The sequence below is a fragment of the Bactrocera tryoni genome, chromosome 1 (genome assembly GCF_016617805.1).
Source record: "Bactrocera tryoni isolate S06 chromosome 1, CSIRO_BtryS06_freeze2, whole genome shotgun sequence".
In the NCBI taxonomy this organism is placed as follows: Eukaryota; Metazoa; Arthropoda; class Insecta; order Diptera; family Tephritidae; genus Bactrocera; species Bactrocera tryoni.
The window spans coordinates 72,089,791-72,111,801 of NC_052499.1; the positions used below are offsets into that span (position 1 = coordinate 72,089,791).

Genomic DNA, 22,011 nt, shown 5'->3' on the forward strand with positions numbered 1-22,011 from the left:
AAGGCAGAAATCCAAGATATGAAAGGAAGTGTAAGATTAAAGCCTCTCCCAAAGAATTGTGCTGTTGAAGCCAGACAGACTGTTGATTATATAGCTTTTAAGGCACAATTAAAATATATTGCCGCTCAGGCGAAGAAAATACTTAGCGCATTTCTTTACATAATGTCTAAATTAGTCCCTTAGGGTAGAACACATGTGTGGGAGGACATAGGTATTTAATATGCATCCTTGTAAATTAAAACGCGTAAGCAGACATATGCGTGTATAAAAAACAGCACTGAGTACTTGTGGATGTCTCACTCCTTTTAATTGCATTTCCGGACACAAACATATTTTTATTAGCGGTAATTAAAATGTTATAAAAAGGAACATATATGTAAAGCAAAGATACAATATTGCAACAGACGGCTTTTTTAACGAAATGCAATTACACACACACACACAGACGAGCTTGTAATTTAATTACACCTACATATGTGTGAACATAAAAAACATATTACTCCATAAGATTTCTCATTAGCCTTATTTCACGTTGCATTTCTTTTTTCACATTGCAGTGCGAGACGGCGGAAGGCAGACGTAGAAGAAGCAGCAGTAGTGGCAGCAACAGTTCAGCACCAACAACAACTATTCCAATGAGGGCGACAATAAAGTACTCACCGCCTAGCTCGAATTCGAATCAAAATGTTCCTCATGCAGAATGCACAACAACAAAAACAAAGACAAAGATAAACGCAACAGAAACTACATTAGGATGTGTGGATGTGGTAGACAGCGATCAGGAGGACGACAACAACTGCAACAACGGTGGCAGCAGCAGCGGTAAGAACTGTAGCTGCGACGATCCCATTGCAATCGACATGGGCCGGAGACAGCGGTGTAGGCACAATTATAGCCACGGTGACAGTGAAACGCGAGTTGTCACAAGGGGCGACAGCATGAGTGCGAATCTGAGAAGCAATTGCTGTCAACGTGAACATAAAAATTATCGCAAACATGTGATGTCCCAACTGCCAACAAGCCGCAAGAGGGACGACGACAACGATGACGACGATAACCACATGATGAGGCCAGCGTCTGTCACAGAAGTACGAGAACGTCGCCAGCCGCAATATACACGCGACTTTACGGTAAATTTAGCGACGCAAGTCAAGACATCCAGAAGATTGAAGAGGATGTGTGACGATTTTGCAACAGCACCACAGACACAATTAGCAAATGAGTCAGAAATTAGAGGAACGTTGGAAACAGCATTTGACCGGGGCATAATGAGCGCCGCACTAAAGGCAGGTGAAAGCTCAGACTCTGTGCTTAGCGATTCGGACGATCTTAAATCTAGCTCACAGGAAAGACTAACACCCACGGCGTTATCGTCAACATTACCCACATCACACACGGAGTATAGCACAGTAAAGACACCAACACCACCCATTTGCCTAGCGGATAATTTTAGTTTAAGTAACAAAAGACAATTAGTTATGCCAATTGAGGAAGAGAATAGATTAGGAAATGTATTTGCTGGTGCGCAGCTACTCAATGAGTTGCCGTTGGATCGACGCCCTAGCAGTGATTGGTATAATTTCTCAACGCTTCAAGCGCAAACACAATGGCGTCATAGAATATTTTCACGACCCACTTCGAACTCGCTGACAGTGGGCATTGAGCGGGCTTTTGCTTTTCTCGCGTCTGCAATCGATGCAAGAAGAAATCAATTGAGGCACGGGATCGCCCACAAACAAGTTGTGCTTCGCAGTCTTGCTGAGGCTGCAGCATCAGGAAATTCGCAAACAACGACAACAACATTAGACTGCAGGTGCTTTAAGGAAAATAGTGATATTTGTATGGTTGCTGATCAACCGGAAGTGGGGGTGGATGTTGATGCTGTGCAGGCAGAAACCGTAGATGAAAGAGAAATGTGCGACTTAGCAGGACATAGTGATAGACGAGTGGCAAGCCAAGAATATCGGCAACCAGCACAACGATTCAATTTCTTTTCCTCGTCTTCACTTCTGATGCGAACAAACATTTTTTCTTTGGCATTAACGGGTGTGCCGCCTTGGCCGGCTAATCTTATGCTTTTATCACTATTTATGCTGAGTTTAACTACGCCGGCCAGTTGCTGGACTGGACGATCAGATGGTGAGTATTTCTTGAATGGCTTAGTTTTTGTTCTTTGATGTAAATAAAATATTATAAAAATATTTTTTTGATAGAAATTAAAAAATAGTTAATTATAAAAAAAATAATGCAGTTTCTAATGAAAAAATTCGGTATGAGAGTAGCTTAGGTTTGGTGATATTTTCTTTCTTTTAACTCTCTGTTCTTGATGGTTAGCAGCCATATAGTGAACCAAAAATAAAATTGTGATATCTTATCCGAGCTACAGAGATTCGGGAACATATTCTTGCAGAAGTGGCATTATGTTCTGGAGCTTTTTACTAGCGATTCTTATGAAGTTAATTAATAAGATTTTCAGATAGTTTCTAGTAGGCCAGTGCACACCGATCTGGTTGATTAATTCGGTTTATTAACTGGTTAAGCATATTTTAGCAACGATTTTCAAAAAAAATTGTATTATGTGTCTTTTAGTAGTTTGTGTATTTTGGTCGAAAAAGTCTTTTCGTAGTTTGTCAATAGATGTCGTTGCAGTCGTATATCTCCAGTGCTACCAATCACATTGTGCCATACCATATATGTAGTGTTGAAAAGGTGAGATTTTAAGCTTCATTTAACAAAAAATTAAATTCGCGGAAGTTGAAAAAAATTTACTGCTGGGTCAAACCACATCAAGTGATCCAGGGAAATTTCGCAAAATCAGCGATTTTGAAAATTAGCAGTTCATTAGGAGGGGTACCAGACGCATACTCTCTGATATAAATATTTCGTCAAAATTATTATTTTTGTTAAAGTTATTGAAGGTTGAAATTTAAAGGACGATACAATTTTAAAATTATTTTCTCATAAACTACTGGAGATAAATCGATGAAATTTTGTGAAGTCAAAGAAAAATGTTTGTGCTATATTATAAATATTTTTTCATGGTCCTTTTGTTTAAATAATAATATTTTACTGACCTTGAAACATCGGACTACCATTTGTATGGGTCAATGCCGAACTCCCTTAATGGAGTAAAAAGAAAAGTTTTACACTGATGGAATAATGTCTCTAGCGGAAAAATGGCAAAAAGTGCCATTGTAAACTCGGAATCGAGTTTACCATCCCTACCAGCAGCCATCGCGTGCACATACATATGTATGTATAATAACCTCCGCACAATAACCACCAGAAAAAAAATGGTTTTTGTTTCCATGTAATTTATATGGAAAATAGAAAATTTGAAACAGGCACCTCTTAATATTACTATTAAGAGCTCATCTTTTGAGTGACTTTTTTTCACATTTTCGAAAGTTTTTAGCCTGTTTTTCAGTTGAAGAAAAAAGGTTGCCTCAGAATGACACACCCTAGTATATATATATTTCAATATGGAATTTGTATTTTTTGAATTTATACAATTATACAATACAATTATTTGAATGCCAGATTCAACTTGTTATTAAGCTATATTGCAGAAGTTATTTGCATCATTCCTTCAAAAGTATTTTATTGTCACATCTCGTTGAAAAGAGTCTCGCCTTTTGTGCCTTATGGCGAATACCCGGAATGTGGCACATATTTACAGTTCAGAGCAGTGTCGGCTGTGCCTCCGATGTAGGGTAAGTGTGCTGAGCACACAGCGGTCAAGTCACCCCTAAGTGCATACTACGGTGTACATATAAGTTAACTCAAACGTATGTATGTATGTAACGTATTTGTGGCGTTTACAAAACGTACGTAAAATATAATAAAAAATTACACTAAAGTGCAGGCATTCCTTTCCTGTCTCAGAGTATCTATTAGTCGAAGTGGGTACTCCAGTTGTCGTGCATATATGTATGTACATACTTGTAGATATCTACATATGTAATTGAGTGTTTGAATGAGTTTGGCTGTGCATTTCAGCTACGCTCGGTGCACCGTGCATATAAATATATTGTCAATGCCTTCAATGGTTGACGGTAAGGGAGACGCTCAGTAGGTAATTGTTACTTTTTTATATTCTTCAAATGTGCCTGAACTCTCTGATATGCCTGCATTTTCATAAGCATTTAAGCTTTGTTGCGTCGTGGGTTTCGTTTTGTCCACGGTTGACACTACATAACGCTTTCGTTTTCTTTAACTTTCCATTTCTCTTCACACACTCGTGCCCAGGGTGGTTGCATGCCACTAATCCGAACAATTTACAGAAATTAAAAAGCCACAAATCTTTTGTACGAAATGAAGGCTTAATTATGCATTGTCGTTGGATATATTATACATATGTCGCTACTTACATGTGTATATATGTACTTGTGTGTTGAATACTAATGTTATTATCGGATATATACAATAAGTAAAATTATAAATGCATGTTCATTATGATTGCATAATTTTCGACGAAATTTCCGTTATTATTATATAGGGTGCCATGTATATTATAAATTTTTTTATGAGTTTATAATTAAACAGAATATTTCTATTGAAGACTGGAATTACAAATCAAAAATGTGTCGTCGAATTCATGCTGTCAACTGCAAGTTAGAGTTGTTATACCCTGAACAGGGTATATTGAGTTTGTAACGAAGTTTGTAACATCCAGAAGGAAGCGTCGGAGACCCTATAAAGTATATATATAAATGATCAGTATGTTGAGCTGAGTCGATTTAGCCATGTCCGTCTGTCTGGCCGTCCATCTGTCTGTATATATACGAACTAGTCCCTCAGTTTTAAGATATCCTTTTGAAATTTTGCCTACGTCATTTTCTCTTCAAAAAGCTGCTCATTTGTCGGAACGACCGATATCGGACTTTGACAATGTATCTTCACCAAATTTGGTATAGATTATTTTCTAAGGCAACAATGTAATCACCGAAGAAATTGGTCAGATCGGTTAACTATAGCATATAGCTACCATACAAACTGAACGATCGGAATCAAGTTCTTGTATGGAAAACTTTCACATTTGACAACGCATCTTCACGAAATTTGGTATGAGTTATTGTTTATAAAAATAATATAATATCTGAAGAAATTGTTCAGATCGGCTTAGTATAGCATATAGCTGCCATACAAACTGAATGATCGGAATCAATTGCTGGTATGGAAAACTTTTGCATTTTACAAGATATATTTACGAAATTTGGTATAAATTATTTTGTTAAGGCACCATTGTAATCTGTGAAGGGTATATTAGCTTCGGTGCAGCCGAAGTTAACGTTTTTTCTTGTTTTTTTTTTTGTTTTTAATAAGCGCTCTTTTATTAAGTACGGAATTTCCACTCTTTCTCTTAAGAGGTTATTCGATTAATTGAGGATCCTGCAGGTTTAAATCCGCTTTTCAACAGCTAATTAATTTTATAAGAATAATTTTCATATCAGACTGTCGTAATTAAGGTATCCGATAAATCCTCCATTCACCTGATTTGAACTCGTTTTTCAACAACTAATTAAATAAGAATAATTTTCGTGTCAGACTGGTACCGGGTGGTGAAAGTTTTTATTGAAGTACTTCAAAATTCGATCTTTTAAATTGCACCCAGAATTTTTTTTAAATCTTCAAAATTTTCTGGAAACGTTCAATTTAGTTTTCCATACACTTGTTATAAGCCTCGGCTTAGATGACCTTCAGTATCCTCAGCGAATTTTTGTTTTTTTTGGGTTAGGCTCAGTTTTGAAACGCCATCCCTAGATTGTGCGACAGTTTCGTACATAAGTACATAAATTCTCGTCTCGTCGTTGTGATAAATGTAGGTTTCTCAGTTACGTTGCCAAGCATTTATCTTGCGTCCTGTACTCGAAGTCCTTTTTCCAAACGATTCGGGTCTATTGGTACGAGTCCAACATTTACACGCTTCATATCCCAAATATTAACCAAAATCCATAAGATATATTATGGTCCTTTGCTATATCTCTCTGATGCCGACACGGCCAGTTTCAAGCATTGTTTCTTCAATTGTTTTGACGTTATCCTCATTAACAGGTATGGTTGGGCGACTCGCAGGAGGTAAGTTTTCGATAACTTCATGACCTGAATGTTTTGTCCTTCTCAAATACTTTGATACGCGTTAGAGTAGAGTAACACGTCTGCAAATTTTTTTTTTCGTATGCTAAGTAAATCATATATCGAAACAACATATCTACTAGCAGACAATTTTTCCAAGTTTTTTAATACTTATAAAAATTATTAGATCTGTCAGGGAAGATGCAATATTTTATAAAGGTCACAATGTTTAATACATATATGTATATATATACAGTATCAAGCAATATATGTATATATAGGGACACGTTTCAGTTGTAGGTTTGTTAACTACCGAAATAGGATGTCAGCACTACATACATATGCAGCTTTGGAGCAGCACGACTGCAAACCAAATATATTGATTAGTAATTTGAATATTCGCAATCATAAGCTTCGCTTAGTATTTTATGAAATATAAACGTTGTATGACATAGAAATGATTAGAGATAAACTTTGTGTTTCGAAGAATGATTAGTGCATCCTGGTCTATATGGTTACAAATAAGTTGCCATAAAGTCCCCGAAATGTATAGTATACGTATAGAAGATTAATCTATCTATCTATCTCGTAATTTCCTGTTTTTGCTTCTCAATTGTAAGGGGTCAGAATGTCAAATATTGGTTTTAAAAACTATTATTTTGCATTCTAGAATGACGAATAATTCCAATCTCATATTTAAAAAAAATGTTTTACGAATAATTATTATTGTATCGTTGTCTATGAGGTTATATATAGGTTACAACAAAATCACTTAAATACATACATACATATACATATAGTATGTATATAATAAGTTAACCTGCCTGATTTTTCTGAACTGTCAATATTTTACTGATTTTATTATCATGGTGTCGGTTTGTGATTTCTTGTTGTTTGTTTCTCGATTGTTAGGGGTCAAGAAGTTGCTTGTATATTTATAAAAAAATTAATATTTTGCGTTCAAGAATAACGGAAAATTCCAACCTCAAATTTAAAAAACTTGCGATATGTCGTACATTATTGATTATTGTTTTTAACGTTTACGTAAGTTTGTACTAAATTTTATTTTATATTTTCATTGCAGTTCCAACAAATTGCACTTTTCCCGCACGTTGGGAAGGTTCATGGTTCCTATCTGGCTATCAACAGTCTATTCATATAAAAGGTTCACAATTCAGTTATCGTGGTAAATGTGCGGCTTCGGATGGTAACAAATATTTGATTGTTGACGAGTAAGTTGAAATGTTCTCTTCACTTTTCAAACATGTTTCTAAATATATAGTATTTAATATTATGATTTATTACATAAATATTTAATTGAGCAGCAGTTCAGCGCTTTAAATAAAAACATTATTAATAGAGGCAAAGCAGTGGCTAAAAAATGCAGATATTTAAAGTTTTGATAAAAACTTTTTTTCAAAACAAAAAAAAAACAAGTAAAATAAATTGAGCTTGAATTTTATAATTCAGAGTTTTAAATTTACAATTTTATATAAATATAGGTCTGTATTTATTAAGTTATTGTACTGCTCTTGCCTATTTTATACATATTTTCATATATACATATATTTTTATGGTAACAAAATTGTTGCAACAAAATACGGTATGCGTATTAAATGTGCTTACCTAATTTAAAGAAAAAAATATTTTTTATTGTTCCCTTATTACTTTAACTACTATTCCCGCTCCTTGTATTGTTCCACAGAGTTTTAAGTTTGCTCTTTCACACCATACTTGCGTGTAACGTATTTGTTAAAAAATTAAATAATTCTTTTTTTTTAATTTTGTGGGCTTTTGACATTTTTATAAAACACTTTTTGAAGAAAATACCTTCTTCAAATCTTTGTTGCAATTTTAATTTCATACAAAATCATTCCTCCTTTGCTTGATACTGTTCGAACACACAACTTCTTTTTAACTGGAACTGAACGCGCCTTTTCTTGTGTGCGTTCTTCAAATCAGTCTTAATTTTTTTTCTTTTCCGTACATGTTTTTTGTGTGACTGTCCTTTTTCTCTACTGTCTTGTTACCAGTTGTTTGATAATGACGTTTTTTTGTAGCTGAAATGGAAATAGTTTTACTTTTTTTGTTGAGAAATCGTAAAAATTCGTAACTCTTTAAGTTCTTTAGCAGCAAATACAAACGTGTTGACAAAGAAATGTCTTAAATGTGTTATGAGCATACCTTTAATGATTATTTTATTCAAACTACTTACACACAGACATAATATGTATATTAAGAAAAAAACAACTTAATTAAAAATAAAAAAAACAATAAGCTTGTTTTGTCTTGTATGTCTTTTCAATATTGAATTTCTCTTAGTTTCAGTAACGCTTTATGATGTGTATTTTTTTTCTAAAAGAGAACTAAATATTTTCTAAGTATTTTGCACAGTACATAACGTTATTTATTATGTTTTGTAATTTCTATCACAGCGTTTATTTTTCACTAAAACATGTATTCCATTTTTTTGCGTATTTTATATACCGTTTTTACAGAATTGTATTTTTTATGATTTTGTTTACTTTTTAAAGCATTTCAAGTTCATTTTGTTCATGTTTCATGTTTGTGAAAAATTGTGCATTTCGAATTATAATTTAGACTTACAGCTCGACATGTGGTCATAGGCATAATACCATGTGATTACTTGATTAACCCGTTCCAGTTAGAACGCGACTATTTTAAATAATATTATTGTATTTATTTAAAAACTATAAATTCACATTTTCACTTAAAAAAGTAATAATATCGTTCATTTCGGTTCCGAAGCAGTTTTCGGCAATTGCACTCCGAGACGAAAGTTTTGTAAAATCTATCCAAAATTTACATGTCGAAATTTGTTTTCCAAACATATTTTAGATTGGGCTTAAAATTTTAAGAATTAAACTGTTTTGGCGTGAAATGATAACATCTTATAATTATTTTGATCTTTCAAAGACCAGTGTGTACGACAAGCAAGAACTAGCACAGTTCTAGAAGGAATAAGCCTTTATTGTATAAATCTTAAAGGCTTGATATCAGTTGTTGCCAGCCTGTTCAAGCTTAAAATATAACCTCGCTCGAATAACAGTCAAAGAACCGACAGGTTTGGGAATTAAAACAGATGTCGAATAAATCTTTCGCTTTTTGATAATCTTTTTAAGGTTATACGATGCTTTGAATATCGTAATGCACAGTTTTTCTGCATTTCTATATAAAAATCTTCATATTTGTTCTTTCTTTTACATTTACCGTACTGTTTTTTATCACCATTAATTTTTCTCCGTTATATTTTTATACATTGCATAAATATCTAATTCAAAAACCTAATTTTTGATTTGAAAAATGATTTTAAAATTCGTAATGAAATAAATTATCGTTTTCGCAACAAGTTGCCAATTACATTTGAATAAATTTACACATAATAATTACATAAATATTTATAAAAGTATTTTTACATTTAACCTTAAACGTCGATTAAGCATAATAAAATTCATATGAAAAAAGCAAAACAAAACAAAAATTTTGAAAACAAACTGCACACACATGCAGTTCAAAAACATATCCACATTACCTACCTACCTCAAATACATACCTATGAGTACTTACATATACGTATTTATGAAATATTTATTTTAGTATTTATTTTTCATTTTATATTAAACAATTTAAACAATTGAAATAAGCAATAAATGATTTGACATAACATTTTTGTTTGTGCCGAAACGCAAAGTATATTACATGAATACATAAATATTTGTAGGAAAGGATGTCATCGGTGCCTGGTTATCTATGAAAAACATAAAAATGTTCTTCAATATAAAGAAAGTGAGTGCGAAGGTGATAGTATGTATATGCATCAAACGAATCCATCTGCCATGGCGATGCGTAGCGTTTTAAAACAAAGCGAACATAGGGGGGGAGCTCATCCCAATTTGAACAACAACAACGGGCATTCAAGACTATCCTCATCGGATCAGTATATAATGAGATCCTATGATGATATGAATGATTGTAAGCATTAATTTTTTTTTTATTTCCTCTATTCAAACTCACTCTCTAGCTATCTATCTATCTGTCTGTCACGCTCTTTGTCTATTTTTTGCAAAATCAAAAACAAAAAAAAAATACGAAGTTTTTGTTTATGATTTTTTTGGTATATTTATTTGTTTTGGAAACGTACGTATAATATTTTTAAGTTTTTATTGTGTGATTTGGGTTATGTTTAATTTGTTTTTTTATTTTTGATTTGATTTTTGTGCATTTCTATGTTTTCTCATCCAGTTGAATTTTGTTTTCGGTTTAATTTTTGATTTCACAACTTCCATATTTCGTTTTATTGCACCCGTTTTAGCAAAGATTCATGCTAGGTTTCTACAGCAATTCGTTTAAGTTTATTGTTAGGGTATTTCATTAACGCATTTACTATTTAATATTTTATACATACATACATATTTATGTGCATCACGATTTTTCAACGATTTTCCCTCATTTAAAATGCTAATTAAATCTATGTTTTCTGTTGTTTGTTTTTTATTTCTCACTAGCTTATATTTTGTAAATTATTATTTAAGTATTTTTCAATTTCTATCGCAAGTTAGTATATATATATATTTTTTTTAACTCATATATATGTAAATTTCAAGAATATGTTTTATCCATTTAGTTTTCTACTTTTAGTTTGTTTGATAAATGACTAATAAATGCAGGAAAAGCCAGACACAAACACCAAATTGTATACTTGTAAATAGTTACTCCAAAACATAACACATACATTGAAAAATGCATATATAATATATAAATAAATCGATATTTTAGTCCACTCAATATTCGAATATTCCGAAAGTTTTGCGTTTTCTTAAATTTTTTTCGTTTTTTTGTTCATCTTTGCCTCTCATTTAGTTCATAGCAAGGGTCCTCTCTCTCTCGCAAATAATCACAGTTAAAAAGAAAAAAAATTAAGAAACAAAATATATATATAATTTAGTGGCAAACAATACTTTAACACATATAATTAAAGTTAACGTTTTGAAAGCAAATAAAAGAAAGATGTTATTTTTTAAGCGTACGTATTAGCGGATTAGCAGATTAACCCGTCCCAACTTTTGTAAGATACGTATTTTTCAAACATAATTCAAAACATTCAAAATAAATCAAACAAAACTGTCAGCGAATGGCTGGTGAACTGTTCAAACAATATACATATGTATAAATACAATATCTACTCATAAATACATACACGAGGAAGTTAAAAAAAGAATAAATATATAAAATGGTTTAATGACGGTTAATTAAATTGACAAGCAATTGCGGTGGTCATTCTGTTTTGATCTTAAATAGCTATTGTACATAAATAAAGCAGCTAAAGCAATTGCATAAATTTGCATACAATACATAATTATAACACAAAAAATACACGCATATATATTAACATAATTAATTTTTTATATAATTTACTCTTTTGTGTTTGTTCAAAAATTTTATTTTAAAACACATAACTGTAAATAATTGACTTTTGTAAATAAAACTTGTTTGTTAATATTTTTATACTTAAATATTATATATAAATATATATATATATATATGAATTATATACATATTACATATAATTATTTGAAACTGAAACCATAATATCTGATATGTATTTCTGTATTTCGTTTTTCTTCCTATTTAACTTTTATTTGACTAATAGACAACTATTGTGCTCTGAAAAAAATTATTGAAAGCATTTGCTCTGTCAGTTACTGTGTGTGCTTAAAAGGCTGGCACAACGTAGGAGACAACTCGTACATGCCAACTTATAAACAGATATTTACTCTAACTAAATGGTAAAGTTATTCCCTGTAATTAAATAAACTAGTTTTAAACTAGTGCAGATTGGCCCAGTCGGTTAAGTTAGTTTTTCTCGCAAGAAACTTATATTTTCATGTCTTAATGCTTTAGTAATTACTAATTGTTTTATTTCATGCAGTCTCATGCTAGATTCAAATAAAACATAAACTTAAAATAGCTAACAGAGATTATGGCATCTAAAAAATTAATTATCAGCTAATTGAAATACCAATTATTTCACAGTAGACCGTTGCATAATTCATAGCAGTCCAATCTGTTTCGCAGAATTTAATTTTGAAGTCATAGTCTCTTATCCCAGGCTGTTGTATCCCTTCTCGGCTATAACCACGCAAGCGGTGTCTACGCCAATAAAGAAGAAGTAGAAGTCATATTGTGACCATAGTTTGTTTATCGTCCGAATTTTCTAAGTTTAACTCATTACATTACATACGAAGTGTTGTTTTCTGTGCCGAAGGCTAGACATTTTCAGGACAGGTTTTAACACTTTTTCACCTCAAATTTCATATGCATTGCTTTCTATGCCAATAAAATTTATATGGAGACTGTTAATTGCACAGCTTCGACTCTGACCGAACGACGGACGTCAAACAATCATTTGTAAATATCTCATTTTCATTTCTATTTCCACTACCATTGTAACAGTCGCACAACAACATTAAATGTTGCAAACATTTTCTGTTACCCCAAAAAAAGGAAGAAAAATAATTATAATGCCCATAACTATTATCCTCCAGTATTTATTCATACACACGTTCCTTGTTGCCGATGTATCCAACAAACGAAAAATCAATTATTAATTTCAATGAAGCTACAAAATTTTATTTAAAAAATCTTAGTTATACACATACATATGTACATATACTGTGCGCGTAGAATTCAAATGAATTTTGTGTTTTCTATTTTTATTGCACGAGCAAAGCCAATTAAGCTGATTTAGGGCGCGTTTTCACAACGATATGTTGCTGCTGAATTCAAACACTTGACGGCAACATTTTCCTTAAAAAGTATGAAAATATTTTATTTTGTTGGTAATTATATTTATTTGCCGTTTTGAATTGTTTAAATTCTTGTTTGAACTTATTTATTTGTAAGCCTAAATGTGTGTGTCCTTGTGTGTGCTGTCTTACCCAGTCCATCCCACCATGATAGTTTGCCATCTTACAACCCTCTTTCGTAGTAATGCGTCCGATATTTGTATGTATAAAATAAAAAATATATATATCTTTTCACTCACATACATACAAATGTATGTACAGATTCGTTTACAAAATGCGTAATTATTATATTGATACTAACTTATACTTAATAATCGAAATTTTTGCTTCGATAAGACAATTATTTAAATTCAAGTTTAATTAATTTTGACAAGCTTTGTCGTAAAATATTATATATGTTTTGCAAAACGGAGAGTTCATTTAATAATCTCGCGAAAACCGAAAAGTTTTACTGGAAGTGTTCGCAAATTTAACGAGTCTTTTAAAGTATTGTAAACAAATTTTGTCATTTTCGTCCCGTTCGTTAATTCGTTCTGTCAAATATGCGATTACTTATTAAATTTTTCGAGAAATAATTTGGGTTTGGCTGTTTGTTACATAAGGGTTCCATAATTCCACAATGTGCACTAAATTATTATATCCACATAACGGTAGAAAATAATTTGTTTGCTTTGTTCCGCTTTTTCAAGGCGACATAACCTTAAAAGTTGCATTTCATAGATTTTTTCTGTCACTAATTGGTCACCATTGTTTAAAACAATTAATGTTTTTTTTTTATAAAATAGTATTTGATTCAAAACGAATTCAATTTTTTGCAATTATTTTCAATTAAAGCATACAAATTTGATCATTTCATTACAATTTCAATTTGCTACAAAATATCCGTAAATCCATATTGAATGATTTGATTACATATTTGCTTCAAAAAAGTCTTAATATCAAAAAAGGTTAGGTTGTAAGATGGATTTTCAAAATACTGATTGAAAAGCTAAAATATATTATTTTATGGTTTATTCAAAAACAGTTATTCTTGTAGACTAAGAACATTTATGAAATAGAACTTATTTATTGAGAGAAAAATAAAGTACAATTAAAAGTATAGTAAATTTTATATTAATATGTATGCAGGCATATCGATAGTGGACTATAGAATAAATCAAATATATAGTAGCAAACAGAGCACAGCAAACTGCTTCCTGGCACCGCAAAAGATCGTCGAGAGAGTTTTGCTATTTTACTAAATTTTAAAGGCGATAAAAAAATTTCTTCTTACAAAATATTTTGTTTGTTCATCAATTTGAAGCAATTCATGTTGTTTAAAAAAAATTGATTACGAAATTTTAAAAGCGGTAAAAAAATTTCTTGATAAAAATATGTATTTTGTTCATCTTTGCATCTTACTTAGTCTTATGAGTTTACTTAAGATTAGTGGCATTTTTTTTTAATTCTTCTGCCAAAAATGAATTCCTTAAGTCGATAGCTTGAAAAAGAACTATTCTATGGTGTAAATTCTTTAATATTTTGGAGCTAATTTTCCATTAGATTAAAATATAGGACATTTCGCTCTAAACTATATGGTATTTTGCAGTCTAATGTTTTTTTTTTTGAATCATTAAAATCGTCTAAAAGTTTATTAATTACTACAATACATTGCCCAACCGATAAATAATAACGACAGGTTTCGACCATATTAAGAAATAAATTGTTGAAAAAGTATAATTTTTTTAAATCGCTTAAAAGCATCGAGAAATTAGACTCAATAGAGTCTTTAATTCAAAGTTAATTATAAAGAAGTTTAAAAAAAAAATGTTATTTATTTAAGAAATTAAGTGAAATAAAAAAAGTCCGCTATTTGATTTTTTAATTCATTATCGAACTCAAATAAACAATTAGCAAAGCAAATCGATTACCATACTCCTTGCCGACTGCGTGTAAATAAGAAGCGAGCAAATAATAAGTTGCCACAAAGCAGTTGGATAAAGCGCAGGCGACGCTAAAATGCGCTAATGATGCCGAGAGCATTAGCGTAGGAAAGCAATAATCAAAGCTAAATAAAATGCTAATCAAAAATCAATATCAAAATGTCGTCAATCGGAGGAGTATCAACAAAACCCATAGAGACAATAAATATGAATAAACATAGCGTTGTTTATTTACTACTTTAGCCTCTTATGTCCTTAGCTAGATAGTTAGTACGAGCGTATGTATATACATATACATATACATATATGTATGTACCTTTATATTCACATTCACCCAACTATGTACATAGTATAATGAACTCCGGTTTATTTGCGAGCGCACTAAGAGTACTTATTCTAATTTATTTTCTAAGCTTATAAAAATAATACAAAACCAACACACGCATACACTCCTTTTTACAATATATGTGATAGTATACAACTGCTTTTCATTAGGGTTTTCATGAAAAACAAAGGTCTTTATTGTACACCAGCAACTAACAAGTTTGTGCCTCACAAAACACTGCGACATTTATATATATTTATAAACTTATTGCTAAGTGCTCATTTACATGAAAACCACAAGCGCAAATAAAAGAATAACATAACACACATACATATACATTATAGGCGTACGTTGTGTAGGATACCAAAGGATACACGCACACACACATATACGCACACATTTATATACAAGTACACTTTTCAATCAAAACTGTTTCCAGACTGGGTAAACTAGGCAGCAGGAATGTTTGCATTTGTTTTTGGATTTTTTCGGTGTCATCTACAAGACAAAAGCGCAAGCAGCACACACTCGTACACATTCATATAACGAGAAAAAGTTTGCGTGTTTGCATTAATTTCATACAAGTACTATTTCATTTATTTTAATTATTTTTATTTTTCTATTATAATTTTTTTTTATGCGCATACTTAATGAAGTCAGTTTTTTGTTAATTTTTTTTTAGTTGAGTTTCTTATATATTATATGTTATATGTATAGTTTTTGCTGCTTTGAGAGTGTCATATTGATTTCCGTTTAGTTAACTTTTTTTGTGAAATTTTTTGTGTTTTAAATTTTTTTACATTTTTCATTTTTCTTATAAATTTGATATACACCTCGTCCAACAAAATACATTATTTCCTTTATTCATTTTTTATTTAAACAATCAAGCTTTCATAAAAACAATTACCGTTAACCGATACTTTGGCATTTCTCTTCTGGTTATTATTTACAATTGTTTTTAATATTTTTTTTTATGTTCCATTGTGTGCTTTAGTTCCTCAGCTGTACCATTTGTACATAAAACCAAATTTCAAATTCCATTGTAAACATAATTCTGTAAAAAATGCTGTAAATATGTTTGATATTTTTTCTAACCTTCCATTTTCAACGCTACTAAGTATATTCATAACATACGTGCATACATAATTTGTTTATAACCAGTTTATCTTGTAAATTTGTACAGAAACGAGAGTAAATATTTGAAAAATGAACGAAAAAGCGTATGAGTGTAAAACAAAACCAATTAATAAATACAGATTTTTAAAACTTTTTCCCAATTTTTCTATACGGTTAACTGTCAATTTGTTTCTGCTTTGGATTTGTTCTGTTCATTCCATATTGATTTGTGTTATGTTTATTGGTGCTCGAATTCGATGCAGTTTGCTACGATTTGGCTCGATTCGCTTCGATTTTTTCTTCATTTTTTTACCTCATAAATCCATTGCTAACCTAACCTCATGCCATCCAACTCCATCTATCTACTTACCTAACTACCTTTACCTTTATGAATACATATCTATCCACCTAACATTTCTACTGCCGACGCCATATTCACAAGCACCACCACGATTATCACTACTTCCGCTAAAGAAATGCTAGAACTAATTTTTTTTAGTAAATACTATATGTCTGTCAACAATATCGGTTAACAACAAAAAAGCAAATAAATAAGAAATACGCACGAACAATTTGTTGCTCCGTTTTGCTAACGAATTGTATACACGAATATCTTTGTAAATCACAATTTACCGTTGAGAGAGCGAAATATGCGCGGTGTGTCTGATCGCACACTGTTAGCTGTTGTACACATATTTTTAATGTCGACTGTATAAATGCGTTGTACAAATATGTCTGCATGTGACTGTACATGTGTGCGTATGACAGTGCGTATACGCAACCAATTGTTTACTCCTCGATTGAGTGCTCATATGTATACTTTGTACTGTAATACCTTACATGCTCATACCCTACATATACCGTATACATATATACAATGTATATTCATTTGAATTAGAATTTGAATTTAAGTCTCATTTTAAATAAAATTTTGTAATTTCACTTCAAAACTAGAAACCATTAAATTGGTCGAAGGTACACTGTGTTTGTTGAAACGCGTACATATTAACGCAGTTATAATTGAAAACAAAGCGAAAATGCGTAAAATGAAGGAAACTAAAATACGTTACATTCATCAATCGTTTGTTGTGTGTGTCTTGCCCAAAAAAAAAACTAAAAAAGCAAAAAAAATGTTTAGCAATAACAATAACAATCGATTTTACATAGCTCACACAAGTAAGACAAAAGACGTTTTAAAACTCAAATGCAATGTTGGGATGGGCTGCCCGGTGACCGCTAGTATTTTTTGTACTTATTCGTATTATGTACTTTTTATATACTTACTTACATGAATTCATTCATTATGTGATATTTTTTCGATGTTTTCGTAAATGTTGTTTGTTGAATGTTGTTGTCATTTTTACATCAATAATACGTAGCTGTATTTATTTGTTTTTTATTTTTCTATTTATAATTACTGTATATGTATGTAAATATCGTTGTACGTAATTAAGTAGTGTCTTTATCTCATTATTGTTGTTGTTAATGTTGTTCCTTATACGCTAACATGCATACAAACACACAAAGAGATAAATGTTTTTTGAAAGTGGTTCAAACCTACATACATATGTATATATATGTATGTAAGATTTATATATATACATATACATATATATTTATTCATATACATGTAAAATGTATATGTACATACATATGTATATACATGGATATGAAACATACTATTTTCTATAAGAATAATTAAAAGTGTTTGCCTACACAGTTTTTTTAACTTTTAACTGCGACAAAATTTTTTTTAAACAATAGCCCCTTAATGTTTCTCAATAATACCATATACATACATATCTACGTATATATGTATGATACGGTTTAGCTAAATGCATTTGTTTAATTACATCTGTTTGTTTTTAATTAATTGTATGTATGTGTATGCCTAAAGCGTTTCTATAATTAATTATAATTTGTTTCTTTGTATCGAAAATATAGTACGAAATTGTTGTTGTAAATTAGCTGTAATTTAAAATACATTCCATGTTGTTCTATGTATGCTCATGGCTCAGCAAAAAATGACTAAACAGCCAACTTATGCAGTGTTTTGCTGTAACTCGAAACCGTTGCAACGCATACACATATACATGCATACACAAGTACATGCATATCTATATATAAGAAGTGCATTGTTTGCGTTGACAAGAAAAATTCATTAAGTAATACATAACAAACATTTTTTTTTTCACATATATTTTTTTTATATTGTATTACCAGTATTATTCCTACTGCGGTGTTGCATAAAATGCGCTAAAACGCCATTTGTACCTAAAAATTTTGCTTTACGCAATTATTGAATTTTTTATGTCATCGCAATCATGCACATAAACCGTATAACATTTATAGGTCATTTTAACGGCGTTTTTGTGTTAACATCAGTAATTATATACATATATAAACTTCTGTTTATAAAACTTTTTTTTTTTCATATTATTTATTTGCTTTAAAATTTCGTGGACCATTTTGCTTTTTTCATCGAATGCAAAAGTGCTCTCTTTTGCCTAACGGTGTTATACATGAGAATGCTTTTGCTGCTGAAGCAAATTATTATGTTTTTGTATGTATGTGAGTACTTGCTTTTTTCTATTTTCAAACCAACTTAATTGTAGTAATGCTTTAATAGCAAATAAAATTTCATGAAAAATATTGGCAATATTATATATTTCAAATATAAAGTGTAAGACCAGTATTAGTCGTAAGAATCAACGGCGCTCAAAATGAAAATAGTAGGAATTTTGGTAATTATTTTTTTCATACAAAACAAGACCGTTGATATTTCAAAGGTGCATTTCTTTTAGCAATCGTCAACGGATCATCACCCTGATCATTTAAATACATTTGCATTATACTTTATATCTGACGTTGCTGTGACACACAAATTATCGTGACAAACTTATGTACATATATTCAAAATATAAACAAGCCTTTTCGTTGAAGAAGCCTTGATTACCTAATTGATTTAAATTATAAAATATTTGAGAAAAATGCCAGTTCTCAACGCGAACTATGATTATAATCAGGTCTAAATGCTGCAGCATCCAGTATATAAATTGAATTGAAGCTCTTTACCGTGTTATTTAACCAAAATTTTAACTAAAATATGAAGGAATTAAGCCGGTTTCCGTTATTTGGCTGAAATCTTTATAATTTTCGAAAATAGTTCATGCGTTTTGAAAGAAATGAAACCAAATTTTCGCCAAAGGCTTGCTTGTGATTTAAAACTACGGTTTAATTTTCAGAAAATAAATCAAATGCACAAAATGGATATAGATGCATTAAACGATACTTACATACATATTTTATATAATATCCTTAATAAAAGAGGGAAATGCGAACATAATAGAATACATAGCAAATATCAATAAAATTGTGACTACGTGCATACTACATATGTACACATTCATTTCACACATCTATGAACAACTGTGGATAGCAACGAGAAGTTTTGCAAACAAAAACAAAATGGTCCTTTGTATACATATGTGTGTATGTATGAATATATTTACAAATGAATATGTTTCATGCTTAAATTTAATTTTTTTCAAGATTATTTGTATTTGTAGTTAGAACTTTGGTGTTGTGTTTTTCCATGTACATACATGTATATAAATACGAACACACAAAATACATACCAACAAATATATACACTATTAGTGAATGCAATTACTTATTAGCAAATCGAACTACTTTACCTTTTTATTATTAATTTATGAGTATTTAAGTGCTCAGTCAACATGAGCACACGCCATCATTTCGTAATGGCATGTTAAAAAAATTTTAAAAATTACAGAGAGGACCCTTGGTGATACACAAAAAGAAAACTATTAAGAGTGTTTTGATTATATCTTTTTTTCTTTATGAATATTTTTAACTTAATTCTTAATTTTTTTTGTAAAGCGTATTATTATATTGTGGAGGCTAAATGTTCATGCACACAGTTAAAATTATTATTATGAGAATCAAAAATAAATTTCAAAACTTTCATCAATGGTAACACAGTTAAAAATATTATCAGGATATGAATAACAAGGCCTCCTATTGTAGCCTATTTCTGACTCAATGATGTCTGTTTTAAATAGCCATTTTCTGCTGGTCTATAATATATTAATAATAACTTTGAAATTCATTTAATAATATAGTATATTTGAATTATGTTTGTTCTATGTCACTTATTCTTATAGTAGTAGATATTTGTATATACTAGGAAAAAAATCCACTGCCAAAGTTCTTCTGTAATTTCTCTAGGTTGACCGCGAATATAATATAATATCTTTCAATAATATTATAATCTATAATAGACTATTCTGTTCAAATCATCTCATCTGAAGAGATCGTAAAATGTATATACTTGTATATCAATTCTAAACGTGTTTTTTAGCCATTTTGGCAAAAGTGGAGTCAAATCCTCAAAATGTTTACCATATACATATATCATATATGTATGACTGAGTCTAGTATAAGTTAAAGGTGCCTTTAATAGCATTCTTAATTTTTAAGGGTTAGTAAAAATTCCTTATTTACAACACTAGTTAAGAGGAAGCCCAAGCCAATAAAGAGACTTATTTCATTTAGAACTGAATGTAGTGTGTTTTCGAAAGCTTATACATATGGTAGTTTATCAGGCTACCTTTTAAAATTTTGAAATGAAAAGAGAACCCTAAAGAAATTATAAATATACATATACTGTGTGCAATGGAGCTTTAGTTTTTACTTTATTTCTGTTGTTTTGGGTTTAATTTAATTTATATATCATTATTCAAATACATTATTATTATTGTGTAATAAAGATTGAAATATAAATATAACGTAAGATTTCTCATTGTGGAAATTTAGAAAAGTAAGTCTATCAAAGTAATTTTATATACATACATACATATATGTATAGTATGTATAAACTCAGTGCTGGTTGCTGTTTCAACTATTTTAATATTTAATAAGACTTTATGCGACGCATACAATGTGTTATACTTAAATAGGTGAATATACCATAAACAAGTCAGTCTTTCTAATTCAAGGTAAACAAATTTTACTCCATTGAAATATTGGTAAAACTGAATTATACAACACAATCGAACAAATAACTGCCATAATTAAATAGTGAAACACTAGTATTCAATCAATTGGTTTACCTTGTTGTTGCTATCGAATGAAAACTTTGCGACAAGAAATCTGATCTCAAACATAACAAGTAAATAAATGGCGAATCAAGGACAGCTATTAGCGTCAAGGGGTTACATGAGTTTCCTCGGGTAAAAAACAGCCTTTTTTCAACAGTTTTTTCCCATATAAAAAATGAAATATTTTATTAGAATTTTTTATTGTTATAAACAAACACTATAACAAAGAAATGCTGAAATTTGCGGCGTTGGCAGGATAATTCCTTACAGGATCATCTAAAGTGAAAAAATACGTGTTTTAGTTAAAACCTTAATTTCGAACTTGGACAAAAGAAAAAATTGAAAATTGGATTTTTGTCTGACATTTTTACAAAAAAATGGAAATTTGAGTTAAAATTTGGCGACATTTTTTTCAAATAGTTGTATTCGAAATAAATCGTCCAAGTCTTTAAGAATTGTATCTCAAAGACCTGTGTTAAATTTCATGAGGATCGGTTGAGTAGTTCTCGAGAAATCTTGCCCACCGACTTCAAAAACACATATTCGAGAAAAACGCGTTCAAAGACGGTGCACTTAGCCTAGCTAGCCTCTAACGCACAAGTTCTCAACGCTGTATCTCAAAA

The 22,011-nt window shown here is 30.7% G+C and overlaps 1 protein-coding gene across 4 annotated transcripts in view; it reads left to right on the forward strand.

Annotated features, from left to right (window-relative positions):
• LOC120766851 overlaps nucleotides 1–22,011 on the forward strand; it is a 39,435-nt gene that overhangs the window by 11,198 nt on the left and 6,226 nt on the right. For 3 of the 4 annotated variants that reach the window (XM_040092571.1, XM_040092573.1, XM_040092572.1), the window contains exons 2-4: nucleotides 558–2,139; nucleotides 7,160–7,307; nucleotides 9,818–10,068. In XM_040092571.1, the coding sequence (XP_039948505.1) occupies nucleotides 636–2,139; nucleotides 7,160–7,307; nucleotides 9,818–10,068 (1,903 nt within the window). In that variant the 5' untranslated portion in view covers nucleotides 558–635. The remainder of the gene's footprint in view (nucleotides 1–557; nucleotides 2,140–7,159; nucleotides 7,308–9,817; nucleotides 10,069–22,011) is intronic. The other variant, XM_040092574.1, reaches the window with a different exon arrangement.